Raw genomic sequence first — 25,682 nt, 5'->3', positions numbered from 1 at the left:
GTAATGTTGTGTTAAATATACATATATAATGCTAAAGGAAAGCCCTTACTGTCCTGTTTTGGTTTAGAATGTGGACAATTCCCTCCATCCTTCTGGGGTTAAACACTGATACAATATTCTGTTCATGGTTGTAGAATATGTACAAAACAACTTATTTAAAAACATTAATATTTTGTCTGAAAATAAAATCCAAAAAAAAGGTCAGAGTCATGAATACACAAAATGAAAATCTTTATATACAGATGTACAGAGGGGTGTGTACCTTTCATTACAGGCTGCAGCAGGGAAGGTCGGAAAGGAAAATACAAGATGTAATCAAGTCCTGTTAAAACATCACAGCATAGTGCAGGCACAAAGCAATAATATTTTACATACGGTAATGTGTGTACATATTCCTTAAAATGTGTCTGCAGCTATTTTGTGTTTTGCTGTAGATCAGACATATCAAACTCCAGTCCCCAGATATTGCTGAACTACAAGTCGATTATCTAGCTCTCTATGGTATTTAGAGAATCCTGGGAGTTGTAGGCCACCAATATCTGGGGGGTAGAGTTTAAGATCCCTGCAGTAGAGCCGGCCCTTCATGGATCTTGATATTTTCCTGCTGAAGAACGTCAGATGCTGGCCTCAAAGCTCAATTTACTGAAACCTAGGGTGACTGAACAGTATGAGAATAGGTCCTCCTGGTTTTACGGTCAGATGGCGTGAAGATCCATTCATTCTTGCACAATTAGAGCCTTAGTCTGCAGTTTTCCAGTGTATCCTATAATACAATGTAATAATATGAATACATAGATTGCAAATGGCCAAAAGGGAACATTCAAACATTACTGTGATATAGTCTTGCACAGCGCAAGTTCCTGTGAAACATACATTCCGATAGCCTAAGGAAACAAAAAGCATACCAGTATATCAATGAATCTACCCATATCTGCAATGCTAGTTTCTTTTCCTAAGCCACAAAATAGCCCCACGTGTCTCAAATCGTTAAACTGTTCCTATTCTGAAAAATGGAATGATACAAGGTTTGTTTAATTTTCTCAACCCACCCTTAATTTGAAGAAAAACAAAATGTGCACAGTAACCTGTATTAGTAACTTACCGTTTTTCAACCCCTTCATTTGTATCTCAGTTTTGTCCTTAAAGGCTAAATTAAATGAATTAATCTGATCAATTCAGATGTGGTTAATCCCTAAATTATGTCCTTAAAGGGACACTATAGTCACCTGAACAACTTCAGCTTAATGAGGTTGTTCGGGTGAGAACTATAGCTCCCTGCAGCCTCTCTCATGTAAACACTGTATTTTCTGAGAAAATACAGTGTTTACATTGAAAGCTAGGAACACCTCCCAGTTGCAGTCACTCAGAGTGAACCAGAGGGACTTCTGAGTTGGAGGCATAATATGCCTCCATCCATATCTGCTATGCACGAGCATCCTGTGATTTAGTATCTCCTCCCACTGCATGGAGACACTGAACTTTCCTCATAGAGATTCATTGATTAAATTCATCTCTATGAGGAGATGCTGATTGGCCAGGGCTGTGTTTGAATCATACTGGCTCTGCCCTTGATTTGCCTCTTTATCAGTCTCAGCCAATCCTATGGGGAAGCACTGTGATTGGATCGGGCTACCACATGTCAGCAGGCTGCTTGTTTTTCTGAGTAACAGCATGCAGATTTACAGCTTCTGGCTTGAATACAGTAAGATTTTTACTATATTTATGGAGGCAGGAGGGGCCCAGGGGGGCTAGATGGTTGTGTTAACACTATAGGGTCAGGAATACATGTAGTTGCACTGGTGACTAGTGTCCCTTTTAAGCATTGGTCTCTATCAGACTCTCCCCCCCCCCCAAAAATAAACTTTGAAACATGATCTATTGTCAATTTGGCTATTCATAAAAGCCAAATGTTTCTTTTAATCGAACCTTAAATTGAGGCGAATTACAAAGACATTTTATTTCTTTAATTGATCCAGTAGCTATTATTTGACAGTAAATTATTAAAGGATCACTATAGGGTCAGGAACACAAACATGTATCCCTGACTCTATAGTGTTAAACCCACCATTTGTCGCTTGCCTCCTCTCCCCCCTCAGCCCCCATAAAAGGAATTAAAACTCTGCTGGTGCTGGCCCCGCCCCGCCTCCTTGATGACATCAAAATTGCCGATTTTTTTAGCCCATAGGGAAAGCATTGGATTGGCTAAAATCGGCATGGGGCAGGGCCAAAAATTGTTTTGGCCAATCAGCACCTCCTCATAGAGATGCATTGAATCAATGCATCTCTATGAGGAAAATTCAGCGTTGAGACGCTGAACGGCAGTGCTCCAGGAAGCACCTCCAGTGGCCATCTCCAGAGTTTCTCTGAAAGGGCAGTGTTTGCATGAAAATGCCTGCATATAATGATTTTATACTCACCAGAATAACTACATTAAGCTGTAGTTGTTCGGGTGACTATAGTGTCCCTTTAATTAATACAATGAAACTCTGCAGAAGTGAGCTGCTTGCAATGATTTTAGTAAAGATAATCCAATGTGCCATCATTATGAAAAGTATACTGAAACCAAAATGGCATTTTGATTACATTAGTCACTTAACCCCTTAAGGACGGAGGACGGTTCAGGACCGTCATCGGCATTTTTCCATTGCCGACCGATGACGGTCCTGAACCGTCCTAACTTTAACATGTACTTACCCGATCGCCGTCGTTCCCCCGGCGGCGCTCCCGTTGTGGGGAGACTGCCTGCAGCCCAGACAGTCTCCCCATGGCGGATTAGGACCCCTGGGGCCATTTGATCGCTCAACAGAGCGACCACATGGTCACAATAGGTGTCCATGTGTCTGCCTGCAGGGGGACTGTCTGTGCTGACAGGCAGTCTCCCTGCATGTGTAAAATCAGAAAAAAAAATTAAGTTAAAGTTAATAAAAAATAATTATTATTATATATGTGTGTGTGTATGTGTATATATATATATATATATATATATATATGAATGATATATAGACATATATTATACCTATATAATATGTCTATATATCATATATATATATATATATATATATATATATAATGTCATGCGAAGTGTATTTTTATATTAATATGTACATATATTAATATAAAAATACACTTCTAATTAAATTACACACGTATATATATAATAACTATATATTGTATATATATATATTATTATAAAATACAAATAATAAGTAATTTTAATTAAATTAAACATGTAAAAATAATAAAAATTAAAAAAATATATATATCTATACGAAATTTTATTCTAACTGTATTTTGATATTAATATATATATATTTATATCAAAATTAAATTGTATATATATCTATGTATATATAAATAAAAAGAATACGAACTATTCATATGTCCATATACAAAATGACATAAATAATTATATAAATATACACGTAGACTTCAAATATATAAATATGCATATATATTTAAATTCTACGTGCGTATTTATGTAATATTTTTTACATAATTAAGTTATTTTATTGATTGCAATTTAAGGGACCTGTCTGCCAACCCAGGCCGAAAGTCCAGAGAATTTAATTTGCTATCACTGTATTTTACCCTGTAACGTTCTATGACACCCTAAAACCTGTACATGGGGGGTACTGTTTTACTCGGGAGACTTCGCTGAACACAAATATTAGTGATTCAAAACAGTATAACATATCACAGCGATGATATTGTCAGTGAAAGTGACTTTTTTTGCATTTTTCACACACAAACAGCACTTTTACTGAGGATATAATTGTTGTGATACATTTTCCAGTTTTGAAACACTAATATTTGTGTTCAGCAAAGTCTCCTGAGTATAACAGTTCCCCCCCCATGTACAGGTTTTATAGCGTTTTTGAAAGTTACAGGGTCAAATATTTTTACATTAAAAAAAGCCAGGTTGGTTATGTTGCCTTTGAGAGCGTATGGTAGCCCAGGAATGAGAATTACCCCCATGATGGCATACCATTTGCAAAAGAAGACAACCCAAGGTATTGCAAATGGGGTATGTCCAGTCTTTTTTAGTAACCACTTAGTCACAAACACTGGCCAAAATTAGCGCTCAATTTAGTTTTTTACTTTTTTCACACACAAACAAATATGAACGCTAACTTTGGCCAGTGTTTGCGACTAAGTGGCTACTAAAAAAGTCTGGACATACCCCATATTGAATACCCTGGGTTGTCTACTTTAAAACAAATATGTACATGTGGGGTGTTATTCAGCGATTTATGACAGATAATAGTGTTACAATGTCACTATTGATACATTTTAAAAATATATATTTTGAAACAGCAATATCCTACTTGTACTTATAGCCCTATAACATGCAAAAACAATAGCAAAAAGCATGTAAACACTGGGTATTTTTAAACTCAGGACAAAATGTTGAATCTATTTAGCAGTTATTTTCATTCGCTTTTGTAGAGGAGTAAAAAAAATTTCACATAAAAGTCAAACATGTATTTTTTTCATCATATTTTTTCATTTTTTTAAAATTAAATTACATGAGATTATATAGATAATGGTATGTCAAGAAAGCCCCTTTTGTCCTGAAAAAAACAATATATAATTTGTATGGGAACAGTAAATGAGAGAGCGGAAAATTACAGCTAAACACAAACACCACAAAAGTGTAAAAAGATGCCTGGTCGCAAATGTACAACATCGCAAAAACAGTCCGGTCCTTAAGGGGTTAAATCTATTGTTGATGTCACAATAATACACCGCTGAAAGTAACAGTTTCCATTGTTAAAAGGTTTAAAAGAAAAAAAACAAACCAGAGAACAGAGCACATTTTCATTTTCAATCCACTCACAGACGGTAAGAGTGTTGATGCAAGCACAAAGACAAAATACAGGATTTGTACTGCTTCCCTATAAAGAAATACTTCAAGCCCTATAATAACCTTATCTCAATGGAGTTATTATGAAGCAAGAGTGTCCGAGGGTTCTCTTATGTTCAGGGATTAAAGGGACACTATAGACAACAAAAATACGAAGCAGTTTATGTGTATAGATCATGGATCTGCAGTCTCTCTGCCATTTAGGAGTTAAATCACTGACTCACACAGCCTGCATGAAGAAAAAAAAATGGTTTCATTTTCAACATGTTAACTTGCTTTAGAAGTTTTTATCTTCTGCTCTATAAATTGAACTGTAATTACACACAGGAGGCTCCTGCAGGGTCTAGGAGAAAATGTATTTCACATTTAACAGAATGTGCAATAAAGGAAGTCTAAACATTAGATCTTACTTAACAGGAAGTGTTTAGGAATGCTGTGCAAGTCACATGCAAGGAGTAGTTCTTATAAGGCAAGACTGTCTTGGAGCTCTCTTATGTTCAAGGAATAAACTGTATTGCAACATTTTTCCACCGTTCGTGTGTGATGAACTGTAAGTACACAAGCCCCAGACTTACCGTCAGCCCAGCTCCTCTCGGCTCTTTCCAGCTTTTCTTGGCATCTTCTTACTGGTGGGGTCTTCCAGTTCCCGAGATTTGTAATAATGTGGTGCTACCTCAAGCAGCCAAGTGCTATCAATCTCGATCATCTGAAATTGTAAAACACTACTTTAATATTATCACTTCAAAAATCCCACGAAAGAGGCCAAACACCCCAAATGTGGGATTTCTTACGGCTAGTTCTCTCAGCCAAATGGAAATGTAGATAGATAATCATACGCTACTCATTTCCTGTCATCCAGTAACCACTTTCCACCCACTGGTATATTCGGGTCATCCAACACAGTTTAGAATTATCCAATGACAGCAAGCACTTTTCTCAATATGTCGGGCACATTGCACTCAACCTGTACCCCGAAAATCTTACCTGTCTCATATACTCCTTGGTGGTAAAGACAAGTTCATGGTATATAACCCAGCGAGGCTGCTCCTCATGTAGACTACTGTTGGGGTGGATATATACACCCTGTTGTTGCTTCACTGTTTTATATCCGCTGCGGGTGAGTCGGGCGGTGTGATAAAAATAGCCAGCCGTGATCGCCTAAGAGAGAGAGAGATACAGAGGAGGCAAAGAAAGCAATACATTTTAAAAAGACAGAAGATAATGCATATAGTATTAAAGAGGAGGAAGAGAAACCTCGGGTATACCGAGCTAGAAAAGAACTACAGTGTATAAAAGAGGCAGATGAGGCATTGACAATAATAGAATAGTGATTATACAGTTTACCTTGCGCACTGGTATGTTTTCCCCCTCACAGGATGTCAGCTCAATCTCGATTCGTCCCATGAGTCCCTCTAGCTGCTCTCGAACATCGCGAGCCCGGCGGAGAGAACGCGCCTGGATGAAATTCTCATAGCACCACTGGAGAGAGTAACCACCTTCCACCCACTGATCAGATCAGATCAAGATGAAGATTGGAGACACACGAGAAGGACAGAAAGAAGATAATAGAGATTTTCAAAGGTCATGCAGTCAGTCAGAAACAGCAAGGCACGCATACTGGTAAATGTCAGGGGACCGAAAATGTTATAGACACACGTGGGGTAGCAAAGTGTCTCCATTACACAGGACAGATATAAAGTGTGGTACTTTCTCAATTTATAAAGAAGTGCTGACACAAATTGTGTAGTATATGTGATATGTTCTCATGAAAACACCTTAATAGACTCCTCCTGGTGGTTATGAGTCCTCTAATGAATGATGGGTAAATTCTTTCATATCGGTCTTTTCTGTAGTTTTGGCAGAGTGGACGTAGACACAAGACATATGATTGGTTAACAAAAGTGTGGTTAGGGGAATGTAAACTACAGGACACAATGGGTAATAGAGGTGGGTAACTCTAAAATAGACATCTTAATGAATAATTAAATGCAACAACCTGTACTTAAAGTAGCATTTAATATGAATTAGGATTTGTTTGAAGGAACACAGCGTACAGATAAAATAGTTAATAGGATCAGCAGACACACATGTCCCTACCTGTGTATATACATTAAGCAGTACCAGGTGGTCCCCTCCAGGCACTGTGAAGTTGGCACGTGCTGTGTCCGCATGCACCAGCTTGTCTTTGGGCCGGTAGAAGATGGTGTTGTTTACAGACAGCATGGCCGCGATGGTGAGGATCTGCTCTGAGCAATTGTACCTAGGAAAGAACGATTACCTTGATGACTTATCACGGGGAGAAAAATACGGATTAAAAAGAAAAAGATCAGACACTTACTTCTCAGATGCCAGAATCATCTTGGATAACATGGGATCAACTGGCAACTCAGCCATTCTTCTGCCCATCTATGAGAGAGGTAGAAAGGAGATTTATCATTCCTGCAGCTGGCGACATGCATTTCACAACTTACAGTCTCTTTTTCACTTACCTTCGTGAGTTCCCCCAGGTGGTTTAGGGCTCCGAGCGCATACAGCTGCTCCAGAGCTAGAACTAGTGTCTCATGAGGTGGGGGGTCCATGAAATCAAAGTGGATCAGGTCATTGATACCTGTTGGGGAGACATCAAGAGAAAAAGATTAGTGGAAAGATTTGTCTTCTCAAAATTAAAGAGAAAACATGAAAGGCTGTCCCCATGTTATCTTTCACGCTTCTAACACACTACTCACCCAAACTTTTGAGTAGAAGTACCACGTTCCCCAAGTTTGTTCTCTGGATCTCAGGTACTGTTGTATCTTCCATCTCGTTCTTGTAGGCCCAGGCAGTATACAATCTGAAACACTTCCCTGCTGCCACGCGGCCAGCCCTTCCCGTTCTCTGATTGGCTGATGCCTTGAAGGGAAAAAAATGTCAAATAGTGTTAATAGATGACCCACTACTGATTCTATGAATTCAAAGGAGAGCAATAACAAATATGGAGGGGCAATTGAGGGAACTGCAACACTTGCTCATGGGAGTCTAAATTAGAGCAGTAGGAACAGTTTTTATTTATGTCTGAGACAAGGACGCCAGTAATTAATAGAAGTATCAGAGAAGGGTACCATGTCTTACCTTTGAACAAGGAGTAACAATTAAAGACTCCATTCCTGAACGAGCATTGTAACTCTTCTGTTTGCAAAATCCAGGGTCAATCACATAAATGATACCATCGATGGTCAGTGAGGTTTCCGCAATGTTGGTGGCTATAACAACCTTAAGAAAACAAGAATAAAGGCTATGATACAGAGAATGGATATATAATGACAATTACTGATTATTAATTACTGCCTCTACAGTCTATAAAACTTTGCAGGACGGGTACAGACTCAGGCGACCATGTCTTTGTCACCAGACTCATGGTGCTCCATGCACACATAGGACACATTGCCAACACAGCTAGGCCCCGAAAAAAACATTTTACTCTGCCAGCCACAGTACAATGTTAAAGACAAGCAACATAGTGCATTGCTAGTAGAAGTCCACATTTATTCATGGGAAAACAGCCAAGATGATACAATGTTTCTATTCAAACAAACCTTAATCATATATTAAAGTAACACTATAGGCACCAAAACATATTTAGCTTAATGAAGCAGTTTTGGTGTGTAGATCATGCCACTACAGTCTCACTGCTCAATTCTCTGCCATTTAGGAGTTAAATCACGTTGTTTATGCTCCCTAGTCACACCTCCCTGCATGTGACTTACACAGACTTCCTAAACACTTCCTGTAAAGAGTCATCTAATGTTTACACTTCCTGTATTACAAATTATTTTTAATTAAGCATTTCTTATCTCCTGCGTTGTTAATGGCTTGCTAGAGCCTGCAGGAGCCACCTGTATGTAATTAAAGTTCAATTTACAGAGCAGTAAAGTAAGTTACTTCTGATTGAAAAGAAACCATTTTGTTTTCACGCAGGCTGTGTTGTCAGTCGCAGCCAGGGAGGTGTGGCTAAGGCTACAGAAACAAAAGTGATTTAACTCCTAAATGACAGAGAATTGAGCAGTGAGACTGTCCCGGCATGACCTATACACCAAAACTGCTTCACTAAGCTAAAAGTTGTTTGGGTGAGTAGAGTGCCCCTTTAAAGCTTGTTTATGATTAAGCTAATTATTAAGTCTCTGTTTTCCTTAATAAATGTGGACTGTGTCACCTAGCAGTGGAGGGACAGACTCACAGCTCCTGTAGGGGAAGAGGAATCTCCCTCCCCTGGCAGCAGGTCCCACATACCTTCCGTGCTCCAGGAGGTGTAGGTTCAAATATCTTGGCCTGCATGTCAGATGGTAAATTGGCATAAATTGGTAACACCAACAACTCTGCAATCTTCGATCCGAGCCGGCGGCACCGCTCCTGTATCATTTCACAGCATGTTTCAATCTCTTCCTGGAAGACACAAACAGCATGAGAACTGTATATTCACAGAGCTCTATCACCAGCCAATATACACATCGCCTGGCATACTCGCTATAAACTGGCCATGCTTAGCACTGTACTCAGCAGGGATCAATAACCTTGGCACCCCAGATGTTGGGAATCACAACATAACCTGCTTGAGCGTTATAGGAAATGCACTTTAGAAAAATCTATGATGCCAGTGTTAGAATCACTACTTTAGGATATTGCTGAACCGTGTTTTTTAATTAGTGAAGGCGGTTATCAGAAAAACAAAACAAAAAAACTAATAGCAGCAATCTAATACATAGTAAGACCAGCTATTGCTTCCAATACAGCCTTCATCCTACTATATATCATGTCATATTAATCCTGAACCTGTCCAGTGTGATACCCCACACTTCTTTAAGAAGCTTCCAGTTCTCGGAGGGATACACAGCAGTAGAAATCACCTCCCCCCACCCACACTGAGCTCCAGAACTTCCTACAAAGATTCCGTAATGTTAGCATTGGGGGGAGGAGGGCAGCACTGAAGGCAAGTGACTACCAGGGTTATTTACTAACGTCAGAATTTAAAGTGAATTTAAAATTTATGGACAGAGAAGCCTAAAATGGCCAAACGCAGAGCTGACAGAGATTATTTTTTTTCAGTCCAGTTCTTTTGGCTTTAAATTTAAACTCGCTTTGATTTGTGAACATGATGAAGGAACACAATCTGTGTACACCATAGAGTGCGCCTGGTCCCTTAAAAAACAATCTTCTTTCACTACAGATTCCAAGAGCCTCGATTTCATTTAAATGTTGCCTTTATCTGCAATATTACTGGCTTTTCCTACTGATCTATGTCTACCCATGACTGCTTGGATCACACTCTGTTAGCGATCACTCACCTGTCCAGTGAGGAAAACCAAGATGTCTCCAGTAGGCTGCGTAACGTGAATCTGTAACACAGACACAACACAGGCCTCTAGGTAGTCCGCCTCAGGAGCCTGCAAAACAAAGCGTTAAAGGGGGAAAGATAATTTTAAAAAGCCTTGTGTCCAGAGTGTTTTTGTAGGTAGATCTCTATGTGAGAGATTCTGTGCATCAAATAGAAAGGTGGAGCAATCTGTGCCGTAATCACCATGGAAACAAATGGAATGTTTCGGCGTGATCGTTGGTTCCCATGGCGAATGCTCCTCCTTTCTGCTACAAACACTTTTCTAAATCTCTTGTTAGATTTCCGACGGTTGTAATCTTCCAAAGTTTTATTTTGTAGTATGCACAGCTCAATGATAAAGTCAAATATGCACAGGTCAATGTATAGGACCTTTTCCACAAAAATGCCCACCTTGGTGTAATAGATGTCAACGGGGTATCTGCGTCCAGGGATTCGGAAGATAGGGGCTTCGTCAAAGAAGGCGGAGAAGCGTTCAGTGTTCAGGGTGGCACTAGCGACCAGAACCTTCAGATCAGGACGGAACCGGGCAATGTCCTTGATAAGACCAAAGAGCACGTCTGTGTGCAAGGTCCTTTCGTGGGCTTCATCTATTATTATAACGCTGGGGATATATAGGAAACAATGGGTGAGAACATTACAGTGGAAGGATATGCCAACATAACATGACGGATTAACCTCAATCCAACTGATGATTCATTTGAGGCAAACGCATTATATCTACAGAGACTTCCATTTTAAATAATAAGGCTCCTGCTATAGAACACTATACCAAGAGATCTTCAGGCATAAAAAAAGATCTCCCATTTTTTATCAACAGTTACAAAACAATTACTCAGCTTTAAGGGACACTATTGGCACCAGAGCAACTGTAGCTCAAAGTAGGGTTTTTTGGGTCAATGAGACTATCTACGCAGGGTTTTCCAGTGAAAAGGCAGTGTTTGACTCATTACATCTCTACGAGTAGATGCCAATTGGCCAGTGCAATAATTTGCTGTGCATGCGCAATAGCCTCCCTATGGAAAGAATTGGCTTGATGATCTCAGCCAACACAGGCAGGGCAGCCGAAAGGAGAATGGCGTATTGGGGGAGTAGAGGCAAGTAAAACCCTCACGGGAGGGGAAAAAGAATCGAAATAATTAGGAGAACATTATGGCACTAGGAATACATTTGATTTCGTAATGCTATAGTGTTCCTTTAATATAATTTCAGACATGATACCTATAGCCGGCCAGATCAGGTTCAGTGAGAAATTCTCTCAGCAACATCCCGTCTGTCATGTATTTCAGTACTGTGCGCTCCGACGTGCAATCCTCAAACCGAATACTGTATCCAACCTGGGGGAGAGAATAATAAACTGTAAGACGAGACATGCTATATTGCAAATAAATATATAAAGTTTGTAAAAGGAAGGAGAAACAGCACCCAAAAATATATATGTACAGAAATGTATACGTACACAGGTCTTTTAGGGTTGCACACACATTTGACCTCAAAGATAAATTAACAAAAAGTAATAATAGTGCAGTACAGTATGTACAGTGAATAAGTGGTGAATAATCTTGTGTAGTTTTTTTCTCACATTTTCTTGAGCTAACTGAAAGCTCAGCTGTATTGCGCATGGACGGAACAATCCCCGTCTAAGGATATATGATGATATGGGCGTCCCGGGTGCCTCAGATAAAGTGCAATATGCAGGACTTATATAGGAGTGAGTACAATAAAGAGATACTCCAATGGTGAAGTAAGTACTGGTAGATATTTAAATCAAAAATAAAGTAATGGAATTTCTGTACATATATTTTTTGCTGCGGTTTCTCCTTTCTTTTCCATACTTCACTATCTACAAGGCTTGGGAATCCTTGAACCGGTTACTGCAGCCCATATCCATCCTGTGTTAATACTATAGTGAGCACCTATTCCCTCCCTTTATTTTACATAAATATATATAGTTAACAGAGTGGTGGAGTTAGCAAGTGGAGCTGGGGATTGGAAAAGGCGTGCAGAGACGTGACTCAAGAGATAAAGGAGGAGGAGGCAGTAGGAAATTGAGGAATAAAAAGACAAAGATGGGACATCACTGTGATTAACAATAAACCAGTCAGGTGATTTATGATTATTATTTATATAGCACCAACATATTCCACTGCGCTGTACAGTTATGGAATGTGGTATGATTCTAGCCTTTTAATTGGGAGTCTTAATATATTTTCAAAACAATATAATTTAAAGGAATATTTCAGTTACCTATAGCACTTCAGCTTTAGGGTTACATTGCGTGTCCTTGCTGGCTTATTTGATAAAAATGTCAAAGTCAAGACAAATGGACACTTTTAAAAATCCCATAGGAAAGCATAGGGAGACTAGTGCGAATGTGCGGAAAATCACGCAGATCATATGAAAGCAGAATGTGATTCCGATCAAAGTCTGACTCAGTTCTCACAAGGGAAGAGCCTACAGCCACTACTGGTGTGTTTAGCCCCGCAAGTATAAGATTGCGGGATCTACCAAACAGAAATGTTTTACATTGCAGATCGCTGGACCCAGATCTCTGGGTGCCTTTAGTGATTCTTTAAAGAGATGAAAAGATGGAAGTAGATTCAGTGCGTGTTTGTGTGTTGTTATCAGGAAACGGTAATTAAGACAAAAATAAAGAATCTGACTTTTCAAACGTCTATAGTATCAGCATGGACGGAGGCCTGCATGAGTTCACTATTGCACCTTCGTAGTGGTGACATCATTGAAAGTTAGCGGTGAAATGCTGCTTAGAAAGCTTTGCATAAAGCATCAATAATAAGTTTTACTCATCGCAGATATATTTATTTACAATAAATGTCCCAGTAAACACAATTACTACTACTTTATTATATCAAAACATAGGTGCATGTGCATCAAACTGATGTTTCGTTTTGCGGTGTGCGCACATTACAGATTCTGGTACCGACACGGAGTGCCTTAGCTGTGCTCCTTACTTCTAGCCTTCACACTGTGAGCACTGCTTAGATTGTGATTAAATTACTTTACATTTTATTTTGAGAAAAGGGTGATTCCCATTCAGATAATGAGTGATCACATTACTGATAATGAGGTGGGAGATGCACACGCCTGATATATAACAGGCTTCTGGGGATCAGTGTTTATAAATTTTGTTCTACGTCAGAAACACAAAACTACATATTTTGAAGAAAACAAAAAACAAAACCAAAAATACATGGCTAACCGTAGTTCATGTCAATGTGCGTCTTTACCTCGTTGCCCAGTTTCACTGCCATCTCCTGGGAGACTCGAGAGGCCACACTCATTGCAGCTACTCTACGAGGCTGAGTGCACCCAATCTTCATTCCATTGTTAGTGTAGCCCTGTGTAACAGAGGGAGACAGAAAGAGATAACCTTAGATTTAATAATGTGTGGCATGGAGCAGGAGAGGGAGGACTTCAAAATTCATTGCAGGAAAATAATAATATTTCAACTAGCGAACATATAAAGAGAGAGAAAAAAAATACAATAAAAAATGTGCTACTTCTACAGACGCAACGTTTATTTTTAATATACATAATATATCATTTCAGCAGAAAATAATGTACTTTTACTGTAACTGTAGTGACGGAAAGCTACAAGCTAACTGAGGTGCTGCGAGAAAGGTCTGGTAAAAAAGACAGACATTAAAGTACATTTCTGTTTTTTTTTTTTTTAATATTTTTATTCTTTGTATTCTTAAATGAAGTAGTTTTTTTTCTGCTCTGTTGAGCATACAATGCATGGTGGGAGCAAAACCAATGTTTAGAAGGTATGCTTGCATTCCAAACTGAAAATGAATGCAATTAGAATATCACCTGCACTTCATGAGGCACGGCGATAAAGCACACAATTTTAGAAAACTGAATAGAGGAACAAGCCCCACTCACTTCCAATCTCACACCTGTGCATGTGCAGTTGCTCTGTCCACTCCACACAGTAGGTGCACTTTATAACTTTGAAAGCGGAGTGCATAGACTACACTTGTAGTCCACACAGGTTTCCATTAGGACACGCGTTACATAATACTGCCTAGATATATGTGGCTGTAAAATATTACAACCCTTTAGTGAGTAGTGGATGAGATTTTGTTTGTTTCTTTTAGAATTCTATACAGTCACCCACCTCTTCGTGGAGGTATTGTGGGATCTGGGTAGTCTTGCCGGATCCAGTCTCTCCCTCGATGATGAGAATTTGGTGTTCAGAAATGGCTTGTAGGAGATCTGCGCGATACGGGAAGACTGGGAGGCTACGACGCACCTCTTGAATGGACAGATGTTTCTTCTCTGCCTCCGACAATGCTTCGGAATCCTCCTCTTCTTGCTGTGAGAGGGAAAGAATTAAATAATTAAGGTGCAAAATTCTGTGCTTAATACAAGTGCATAGCTTCCTCTACAAACTAGAATCATAAAACAGTTGAGGGATAAAAAACAAAAAGGTGTCTTCAGTTTCACTAATTATCTTATGAACCTCACGATCAATAGATACTCAAAACTCTCCAGAAATGTCCACTGACAGAGCTTCCCAAATACAATGTTTCCCGTAACAATATTACCCAACATAGTGCCCAGTAGTACTTTGTATTTCATAATTTCCTCACCTTCTCCACAGTGCCCTTCATTTGTGTAGAGCTGACAAACTGAATGAATTCATCCTCCTCCATCACAAAGTCGTATTCCTTCTGCCCGCGGCTTTGCGCATCTTTGGCCCCAAATCTCAGGGATGCGGCGCCAATATGTTCCTCTTCCCAGCGCCTCTGTTCCTCCCGGGGAGCAAATTTCTCCTCAGTCACTGGCTCCTCGTATCGGTCGGGTATTTTCTACGTTGTCAGAATAAAAGATCTTACTGATAGAAATTCCCTTATGTGACAATTCATACAATATCACTTCACTTACATATTTAAAGATTTTTTATATAAATGCAGCGCCAAGAACATCCCCATATGGAATAATTTCAGGAGGATCTAACTGTAACAACGTAAGCTGGAAGGATCCATCTCACATAAAAATGTTCTAAACAGAAAAATATATTTTTATATAAAAATTACCCCAAATGTGCTAAATATATTTATATATAAAAAGCTTTAAATGGCTCTTATTTTGTTATTTTTTTGGTTATCATGCCAGTGAAAAATGAATGGTTTTTGAGGAGTTTCTCGTACCTTGCTCCGAATTTCCTCAGGTATAAAGTACCGGTCATGTTTTTCCATACGTTCCTTTTCGCCTGCTTTCTTGTACTCTTTCGCCAGATCGCGCACCCTGCGCTTATATTCCAGCTCCTTTTGCTCAACTGCAGTCAGCTCCGGCTCTGCAAAGAGATACTCGTCATCCGCAATCTCAGCCTCGAGATCTTCCAGCTTTTCCTTTTCTCTTTTCCCCAGGTAATCTCTCCTGGACTTCTTCCTCAACTCTGGTACCTGCAGAACCAAACCAAGTATCAACCAAGGCCCAATGAAACTGTATGTATGTATGCTATTAATGGACCTCAGTAAAGCTTTATTACAAACATTGTACATAATTAGAGAAACTGAGAAAGGATGTGATTAACAAGACTACGTTCTTGAATTGTTTTTCTTTCTCCTTAACCCCTTAAGGACCAAACTTCTGGAATAAAATGGAATCATGACATGTCACACATGTCATGTGTCCTTAAGGGGTTAAAATTGTCAATTATTGTTTTCATCCAAATTGTTCCTTGGATAGCCATGTGTTTATCCCACTGATATTTTCCAATATCTAAAATGTGTTTTTTTCCTTTCATTTTATCTAAAATAATAAACCAAAGATCCCTCTCCACTGCTGTTGTTGTCATATTCAATTCCATTAACTTTACTGGGCTTTAAACTCCTAGGATTGCCATTTCCCAATTATTGAAGACAATTTTATAAGCAAAAAAAGTCCCCCCACCCAGGACTATATGATAAAAAGAAAAAGGGAAGACTGTAAAATGAAGATTTAAACTTACCATCTTTTTACGATCTTCTTCCGCCAGTTTGAGCCTTTTCTGTGCCTCTTCATATGCCTGAAATGTATTCACACAGCTTGTAAGTATGTACAGAAAACACAATGCATTAACCCCTTAAGGACCAAACTTCTGGAATAAAAGGGAATCATGACGTGTCACACATGTCATGTGTCCTTAAGGGAACAAAGAAAATGCCATGTAAGCCACTTGCTATTTTCCTGATTTAGACTAAAATTAAGCTTTCACCAGAGATGCAAGATCTTCACATACACTGGATCTAAGCAGCATGAAGTCTATGCTATGTTTTAGTAACTGGAAACATTAATATTCTGCCCAAAATGGGAGTGCAGGCAAAACAAATCTCTGTATGTCTTTCATGCTAGTTCTGTGTGGCATTAATGCTCTGTATGTGTCAAATGAATGAATGGCAGCGTTTCTGTGCATTCTATACGGTACGCGTCAGTTCTAGAGCATCTTTAAGCATTCTATATGGAACATGCCATCACTACAGCACCTCCAGGCATTCTATATGGAACATGCCAGCACTACAACACCTCCAGGCATTCTATATGGAACATACCATCACTACAGCGCCTCCAGGCATTCTATATGGAACACGCCGTCACTACAGCGCCTCCAGGCATTCTATATGGAACACGCCATCACTACAGCGCCTCCAGGCATTCTATATGGAACATGCCATCACTACAGCGCCTCCAGGCATTCTATATGGAACACGCCATCACTACAGCACCTCCAGGCATTCTATATGGAACATGCCATCACTACAGCACCTCCAGGCATTCTATATGGAACATGCCATCACTACAGCGCCTCCAGGCATTCTATATGGAACATACCATCACTACAGCACCTCCAGGCATTCTATATGGAACATGCCAGCACTTCAGCACCTCCAGGCATTCTATATGGAACATGCCATCACTACAGCACCTACCAGCATTCTATACGGAACATGTCATCACTACAGCACCTCCAGGCATTCTATATGGAACATGCCATCACTACAGCACCCACAGGCATTCTATATGGAACATGCCATCACTACAGCACCTCCAGGTATTCAATATGGAACAAACCATCACTACAGCACCTCCCAGCATTCTATATGGAACATGACATCACTACAGCACCTCCAGGCATTCTATATGGAACATGCCATCACTACAGCACCTCCAGGTATTCTATATGGAACATGCCATCACTACAGCACCTCCAGGCATTCTATATGGAACATGCCATCACTACAACACCTCCAGGAATTCTATATGGAACATACCATCACTACAGCACCTCCAGGCATTCTATATGGAACATGCCATCACTACAACACCCACAGGCATTCTATATGGAACATACCATCACTACAGCACCTCCAGGCATTCTATATAGAACATGCCATCACTACAGCACCTCCAAGCATTCTATATGGAACATGCCATCACTACAGCACCTCCAGGCATTCTATATGGAACATGCCATCACTACAGCACCTCCCAGCATTCTATACGGAACATGTCATCACTACAGCACCTCCAGGCATTCTACATAGAACATGCCATCACTACAGCACCTCCAGGCATTCTATATGGAACATGCCATCACTACAACACCTCCAGGAATTCTATATGGAACATACCATCACTACAGCACCTCCAGGCATTATATATGGAACATGCCATCACAACAACACCCACAGGCATTCTATATGGAACATACCATCACTACAGCACCTCCAGGCATTCTATATAGAACATGCCATCACTACAGCACCTCCAAGCATTCCATATGGAACATGCCAGCACTAGAGCACCTCCAGGCATTCTATATGGTACATGCCATCACTACAGCACCTCCCAGCATTCCATATGGAACATGCCATCACTACAACACCTCCAGGCATTCTATATGGAACATGCCATCACTACAACACCTCCAGGAATTCTATATGGAACATACCATCACTACAGCACCTCCAGGCATTCTATATGGAACATGCCATCACTACAACACCCACAGGCATTCTATATGGAACATACCATCACTACAGCACCTCCAGGCATTCTATATAGAACATGCCATCACTACAGCACCTCCAAGCATTCTATATGGAACATGCCATCACTACAGCACCTCCAGGCATTCTATATGGAACATGCCATCACTACAGCACCTCCCAGCATTCTATACGGAACATGTCATCACTACAGCACCTCCAGGCATTCTACATAGAACATGCCATCACTACAGCACCTCCAGGCATTCTATATGGAACATGCCATCACTACAACACCTCCAGGAATTCTATATGGAACATACCATCACTACAGCACCTCCAGGCATTATATATGGAACATGCCATCACAACAACACCCACAGGCATTCTATATGGAACATACCATCACTACAGCACCTCCAGGCATTCTATATAGAACATGCCATCACTACAGCACCTCCAAGCATTCCATATGGAACATGCCAGCACTAGAGCACCTCCAGGCATTCTATATGGTACATGCCATCACTACAGCACCTCCCAGCATTCTATATGGAACATGCCATCACTACAACACCTCCAGGCATTCTATATGGAACATGCCATCACTACAACACCTCCAGGAATTCTATATGGAACATACCATCACTACAGCACCTCCAGGCATTCTATATGGAACATGCCATCACTACAACACCCACAGGCATTCTATATGGAACATACCATCACTACAGCACCTCCAGGCATTCTATATAGAACATGCCATCACTACAGCACCTCCAAGCATTCTATATGGAACATGCCATCACTACAGCACCTCCAGGCATTCTATATGGAACATGCCATCACTACAGCACCTCCCAGCATTCTATACGGAACATGTCATCACTACAGCACCTCCAGGCATTCTACATAGAACATGCCATCACTACAGCACCTCCAGGCATTCTATATGGAACATGCCATCACTACAACACCTCCAGGAATTCTATATGGAACATACCATCACTACAGCACCTCCAGGCATTATATATGGAACATGCCATCACAACAACACCCACAGGCATTCTATATGGAACATACCATCACTACAGCACCTCCAGGCATTCTATATAGAACATGCCATCACTACAGCACCTCCAAGCATTCCATATGGAACATGCCAGCACTAGAGCACCTCCAGGCATTCTATATGGTACATGCCATCACTACAGCACCTCCCAGCATTCTATACGGAACATGTCATCACTACAGCACCTCCAGACATTCTATATGGAACATGCCAGCACTAGAGCACCTCCAGGAATTCTATATGGAACATGCCATCACTACAGCACCTCCCAGCATTCTTTACGGAACATGTCATCACTACAGCACCTCCAGGCATTCTATATGGAACATGCCAGCACTAGAGCACCTCCAGGAATTCTATATGGAACATGCCATCACTACAGCACCTCCAGGCATTCTATATGGAACATGCCATCACTACAACACCTCCAGGCATTCTATATGGAACATGCCAGCACTAGAGAGCACCTCCAGGCATTCTATATGGAACATGCCATCACTACAGCACCTCCAGGCATTCTATATGGAACATGCCATCACTACAGCACCTCCAGGCATTTTATATGGAACATACCATCACTACAGCACCTCCAGGCATTCTATATGGAACATACCATCACTTCAGGACCCCCAGGCATTCTATATGCCAGCACTAGAGTCCCTCTATATGGAACAAATCAGTTCTAGAGTGTCTGAAAGCATTCTAAACAAACCATAGCGTTCCTAGCACACATTAAGATATTTCACATGATAGTCCCAGAGTATTAAAGCATTCTATACAGTACATGTCTGTTCTAGAGCAGCTTAAAGCATTTTATGTGGAATATGCCATTCTTAAGGAAGACACAATCAAACCCTCCCCAAGTTGAGATGACCAGTATTATACCCTATTCCAGCTGGTCTACAAACCTTTTTATCAGACCTCTCCACTATGTTCCTGGTTTTTTCCTTATCTCTCTTTTTCACACGTTCTGCAAAAGCATCCCTCTCTTCTAGATCCTTTAACCGTGCCAACTCTTCCCTTTCTTCATCGTCTTCAGAGGTGTTGGAAGGAGAAGGCACCTTCTCGATCCTAGGAATGCAAAGGATCATATTAAAATAACAGAACAGAGAGTAAGACCTTCAATGTGCCTCTTTCGTGTAGGAGGAGGAGGCGAGAAGTCCTCCATCACCCTGTGAGAAGGTATGGATGTTTGCAGAAATATATAAGGATGTGCTCGGTCTTTTTAGAGTGTTAGATGGCATGTCTCACTTTATGTCATGTGTTGATGTAGTCAGCTGGATATACTCACTGTATTTTATCGCTCTCACTGTCGGATGACTCCTCTTTCTTTCTCTTCCTGAAATGCTTCTTTTTCTTTCTCTTATCGTCTTTTTTCTCGTCCTTTGCCTCCTCTTCCTCACTATCCTCAATCAGAGCATACGATCTGTTCTTCTCCTGCATTGCCAGGGCTTCTCTCTCCGCAGCCCGAGCTGGTCGCTCAACTGGAGCCTTGCGTGGAATCTGCAGAAAAGATACATGGTAACGGAGGAAAATATAGACAAAAGCTAGGAATTTCCTGGTGCCGTTCTCCGGTAATGGGACAAACCCTTTTGCACTGGTTCGCTTTTAAATAGGTCCCCCCGGTATTGAGCTTTGTCTAATTGCGGCTGAATTAAATCTGGTTTCTGCAGAGCAGCAAAACCCGAATGTCGATCCGCCTATGCTCCATTCAGTAACTAACAGCATCAGCTAAGCACACCCAGCCAATGAATTAACCCTCTGTGCTTGCAGTATGCATAGAATTGACATTAGGCTAGTAATGTTTCCAGAGGTGGACTTACATCTCTGGCAGCAATTTTAAATAAATCTAAATACGTGCAGTGTTTCATTACAATCTTACACTTCTCCCAGAAGGCACAGATTAAAGATTACTACTAAATTTGCAAAAAAACGCCTCTTTAGAGAAAGAATTTCATAAAATGATCTGATCTAAATATACACATTTATTGCTCACCTTTACCCAGAGTTCCTCTATAAACTTTTTTACTTTCTCTGTCACATCGATAGCTCCAGTATCACCAAGACGTCTCAGGAAATCAGAAGAACTTGAACTGCGTAGTGCGGTCCCCACCAAAAACTGTGCTACGTGCCGGTCACTCATACCCAGCACCTCGTGGAGCTGGTCCTTCACCCAGGACTCCACTGCTTCCATTTTTAATGTTGTTCCTGGTGCAATGTCTTATTTGTGTTCTCTTAGTGCAAGGAAATAAGGAATAAAATGGAGGACTGGGGTGGGGTTCCTGTGAAAGAGACAAAATTGAATCTTAACACAAAAAATGTCCGCACTCAAAGTGATTGTGAAAAGCATAACACAGAATTGCACTGAAACCATATGTTGCAATCCATATCCAAAATTCCCAGCAGATTTAGACTCATTGAGATTAAAGGGACACTATAGTCACCAAAACAACTTTAGCTTAATGAAGCAGTTTTGGTGTATAGAACATGCCCCTGCAGTCTCACTGCTCAATTGTGTACCATTTAGGAGTTAAATTACTTTGTTTATGCAGCCCTAGGCACACCTTCCCATGCATGTGACTTCCTAGACACTTCCTTTAAAGAGTCATCTAGTATTTACACTTCACTTATCGCAAATCCTGTTTCATTTATAATTTCTTATCTCCTGCACTGTTAATAGCTTGCTAGACCCTGCAGGAGCCTCCTGTATGTAATTAAAATTCAATTTACAGAGCAGGAGATCAAAACATCTGAAGATAAATCTGATTGAAAATTAAACCATTTTGTTTTCATGCAGGCTGTGTCAGTCACAGCCAGGGGAGGTGTAGTTAGGGCTGCATAAACAGAAGCAAAACATGATTGAACGCCGAAGTGGCAGTAATTTCAGCAGTGAAACTTCAGTCATGATTTTTACACAAAAACTGCTTTATTAAGCTAAATTTGTTTTGGTTACTATAGTGTATGTTTAAGCCCAATAGGAAAGTTTGTGAGAAAAAAGAAAATGTAGAAAATGCACTAAAACTCTGAAAATTTAAATATTTCAGTTGTGGGTGAATTTTTTGCATTCAATTTCTCAATGAAATAACATAATCATTTGGATATTTTTAGGATAAATTGTTTGCATTTATTGAAGCTGTAGTGGATACTTTTAGCAGCAGCTTGTGACAAAAAATCTGTGTTTATTTTAAAAACTTATATAAATATGTAGATAGTATCCACGGAAGTATTCAGAATTGCAGTATATTTTTGTTCTGTGAGCTGGAAGATTCAGTAGTACCATCCACACAGATGTGACCAAGAAATGTTCAAAAACATTTATAAAAAAAAATAAAAATAATCACATGAGAACAGAATTCAGTTTTTTAAAATCAAAGTAACAGATATTAGTTTGACCAATTTCTTTCATTTCAAACCAAATGTTCCAAAAACATTTAGTATAACACTGACCCTGGCACCAACAGGATCATTCACTACAGTGAGGAACCAAGGCGAATTGCAAATGTTTGCCTCAGCAGCTGAATAGGAAGTGTAACCTATTTAGAATTTATGTCCATTTCAGCTATTTTGAACTTAAAGAGGACCTGTCACTTCTCAGCATTTCATAAAGACAGAATCTTTGTGAAATACTGATTTAGAAGGCGATGGAATTACACTGAAATGCCAGCACAATCCAAAGATATCATTGTCTTATGGTAAAGCCTGAGGTTGATAAAAGAAGGAATTCCTTTGTCAGTTATTGTCCAATCCCAGCAGCCGTCAGTCTCTGTCGATGGAGAATGCTTGGGTCTTGCAGGATCCTCCACAGACCTTAGTGTTGTACTCTCGTGCACGCGCTAACGTAGGTCGTGGAGCCGAAGAGGACCTTCGCTATGGAGATGGTGGCGGCGGTGAGGAGTTACATAAAACCTCTCCCACTGCACCCACCCGCCCGCGGCCACTGGACACTCACTGGATTTGTCCGTTTTGAGAGTCTTTACGAAATTGAAGACGCCCAAAATGAACAGATGTGCTTTAAATTTGAAATTCACTCTGAATTACTGACAATTCTCATTTTAATAAATAAACCTGCGTGGCTACAGAGGCCAAACAGAGAGGAGTAACACATGTCAGTGCATGGTGGAAGCAGTTTGAACAAATACCCTGTTTACAATATAATAATAATATTATAATAATAAACAATATAATAATATTATTATAATAATAAACAATATAACAATAATAATAGCAGTCCATGTTAGAGCCCCTTAGAGGTGGGAACCTGTATAGACACAGATAGCTAAGTCTTCCTGCCCAGACCCCTGTGTACCCCCAGCTCTATGGAATGCCCATTCGGTGTGATTTACCGGATCCCGTTTATCCCTGGGTCTCCTGCGGGTCTCCAACGTGAGGTCTGGTCAATGCCGTCGCCTACTGATGACATCACGCTAACTTCCCCGCTGCACTTCCGCACTGTGGAACGCACGGCGCGTTCCACTGACGTCACGCAGTCCCAAGGACCAGCCAGGCTGCCCTGCAGCTGCTGTGACCTGCCAGAGCTGTGTCTGTGGGAAGGACTAGGAGTGATGGGAGTTGGAAATATTGGTTTTCTCACTGAGTGTGATAACATGTCAGACCCAATGGGATGTGTCTGGCTTAGCAAGATCCACATTTAGCCCCTGGGCAGCATCTCTTGACATGAAAGGTCCTGCCTTTCTGTATGTGGCATTCATACTCTGCAGGGGTCCTGGATCAGGGGTCTTCACTGAATGAGAATTCAAGGAGAATGTGCAGCAAATTTCCTATTTAAGGTCAAAATAGCCGAACTGGAAAATATATGTTATGCCTTCTGGCCTTAAATTTGAAATTCACCCCGAATTGTCACTTAGTAAATAACTCTGAGTGATGAGTCGCTGTCCTTGCTGCATTTGGACCGAACATACTGCAGGGCAGGGCTTTTCTTGCACTCCTCCTCAATATGCATAAGACGATTCGAGTGCAGGAAAACATGGTGGATCTCTGGGACTCTATATGTGACCCACAAAATGGCGGATAAAATAGTCACGCTGGAATAATTGCCGATTTACAGAATTGTCTTCCGAATAACTAAATGTTGCTATTTTAATTTGTTACAATTAATTCAGAGTTTAGTAAATTGCTCTGACAAATGTATTCTGGTGTAAAAATTTAAACTCCACACGTTTTAATAAGTGACAGTAAAACATCATTAATTTTAGCGAATTAAAGGAACACTCCAGGCACCATAACAACATATCAGAATGGTTTGGCTTTGTTCCTGGGCTTGCGGGATCCCGTCTCCATTGTTTCAGACGGAGAGCTTCCATTAGCTCTGCTGTGCAGGGCACGCTCATTGGCTGAGAGTGTCAGACAGAACTGGAAGGGAATTCTGCCATTGCGGCTATGCATGTCACTGTTGGTGCAGAGAGGGGCAGCCCACCAGTCCCACTCAGCGCCACCCATGTGCACAGAGGTGCTCTCCTATGGATAGAATGGCCAAGTTTAGATTGCAGAGCGCCACGCTTCTGACGATGAGCTTGTGCTGCACTTATTGCGATTTTGCCAGAGCGGTTTAGTTCAGCGTTGACTACCATTGGCTTTTTTTAGGTGTTCCTGAACTGCATGTCCCATAATGCTCAGACTGGACACTGGAGTTCAGAGATGTGTGGGTTCTCGGAGTGAGCCGTACCAGACCTGTATCCTCAAGTATGAGTCGGCTGTTGTATTTGAAGTGATTTATTATTATAATACAATACCGATAATGGTTTAAGAGCATAACTGGCACTTTTCCTTCCTTCTCCTCATGTAGTGACTTTACTTGGCCACTCTCTCTGCCCGATCACCCTATCGATCTCCCTATAGCATTGTGTGCCTGCCAGCATTTTACACAGACACAGTTTGTTTTAGGGGGTGTGATCTGGGGTAGGGCTCTTCTGGGATTTTTACATAGTTTCATAACATAATGATTTATTGATATTTCTATAACTGGTGAGTGATTAAGAAAAATAGTTTTTTTGTTTTGTTTTTTTAAGGTGTTTGATTTTTTTGTGTCATAAAATCATTCTTAACATGTTTCAATGAGTTTATTTTGTGGAGCACTGCACATTGCCATGAGTGTTATGGCTGTGTGGCTCTATAACATTGCACAGTTCGGTAAGTTTTATTGATGTGGAGCTTGTGTGATATACTCATACACACTACACATTACTGACCCATACAGTCTTCACAGAACCGTGAGTTTTATTGCTGTGGAGCTCTGTGATAAAACTATACACACTGCAAAGTACTGTGAGTTTATTGCTGTGGAGCTCTGTGATAAAACTATACACACTGCACAGAACCGTGAGTTTTATTGCTGTGGAGCTCTGTGATAAAACTATACACACTGCA

The 25,682-nt window shown here is 40.5% G+C and overlaps 1 protein-coding gene across 2 annotated transcripts; it reads right to left on the bottom strand.

Moving 5' to 3' along the window:
• Positions 1-214: 214 nt before the first annotated feature.
• On the bottom strand, positions 215-23,723 carry DHX16 (DEAH-box helicase 16). 2 transcript variants are annotated; one of them, XR_010085277.1, is made up of 23 exons: positions 23,642-23,723; positions 21,295-21,580; positions 20,590-20,801; positions 20,207-20,369; positions 16,210-16,266; positions 15,407-15,661; positions 14,846-15,064; positions 14,371-14,568; positions 13,478-13,588; positions 11,451-11,566; positions 10,623-10,833; positions 10,183-10,281; positions 9,131-9,283; positions 7,973-8,113; positions 7,591-7,753; positions 7,354-7,472; positions 7,203-7,270; positions 6,962-7,124; positions 6,209-6,370; positions 5,849-6,022; positions 5,440-5,570; positions 442-763; positions 215-407 (listed from the first exon to the last, which is right to left on the bottom strand). XR_010085277.1 is itself a non-coding variant. In XM_063431324.1 (22 exons), exons 2-21 carry the CDS (start codon positions 21,490-21,492, stop codon positions 5,442-5,444), a joined length of 3,111 nt encoding a protein of 1,036 aa, XP_063287394.1. In that variant the 5' UTR covers positions 21,493-21,580; positions 23,642-23,723; the 3' UTR covers positions 215-763; positions 5,440-5,441. The 2 variants fall into 2 exon arrangements, 1 of the variants encoding a protein (XP_063287394.1); XM_063431324.1 differs by having other exon boundaries at positions 215-763.
• Between the last annotated feature and the right edge of the window lie 1,959 nt (positions 23,724-25,682).

Source organism: Pelobates fuscus, chromosome 9, assembly GCF_036172605.1.
Source record: "Pelobates fuscus isolate aPelFus1 chromosome 9, aPelFus1.pri, whole genome shotgun sequence".
NCBI lineage: Eukaryota > Metazoa > Chordata > Amphibia > Anura > Pelobatidae > Pelobates > Pelobates fuscus.
Note: the sequence above shows the minus strand (reverse complement) of the source record. Positions and strands in the feature narration are given on the sequence as shown.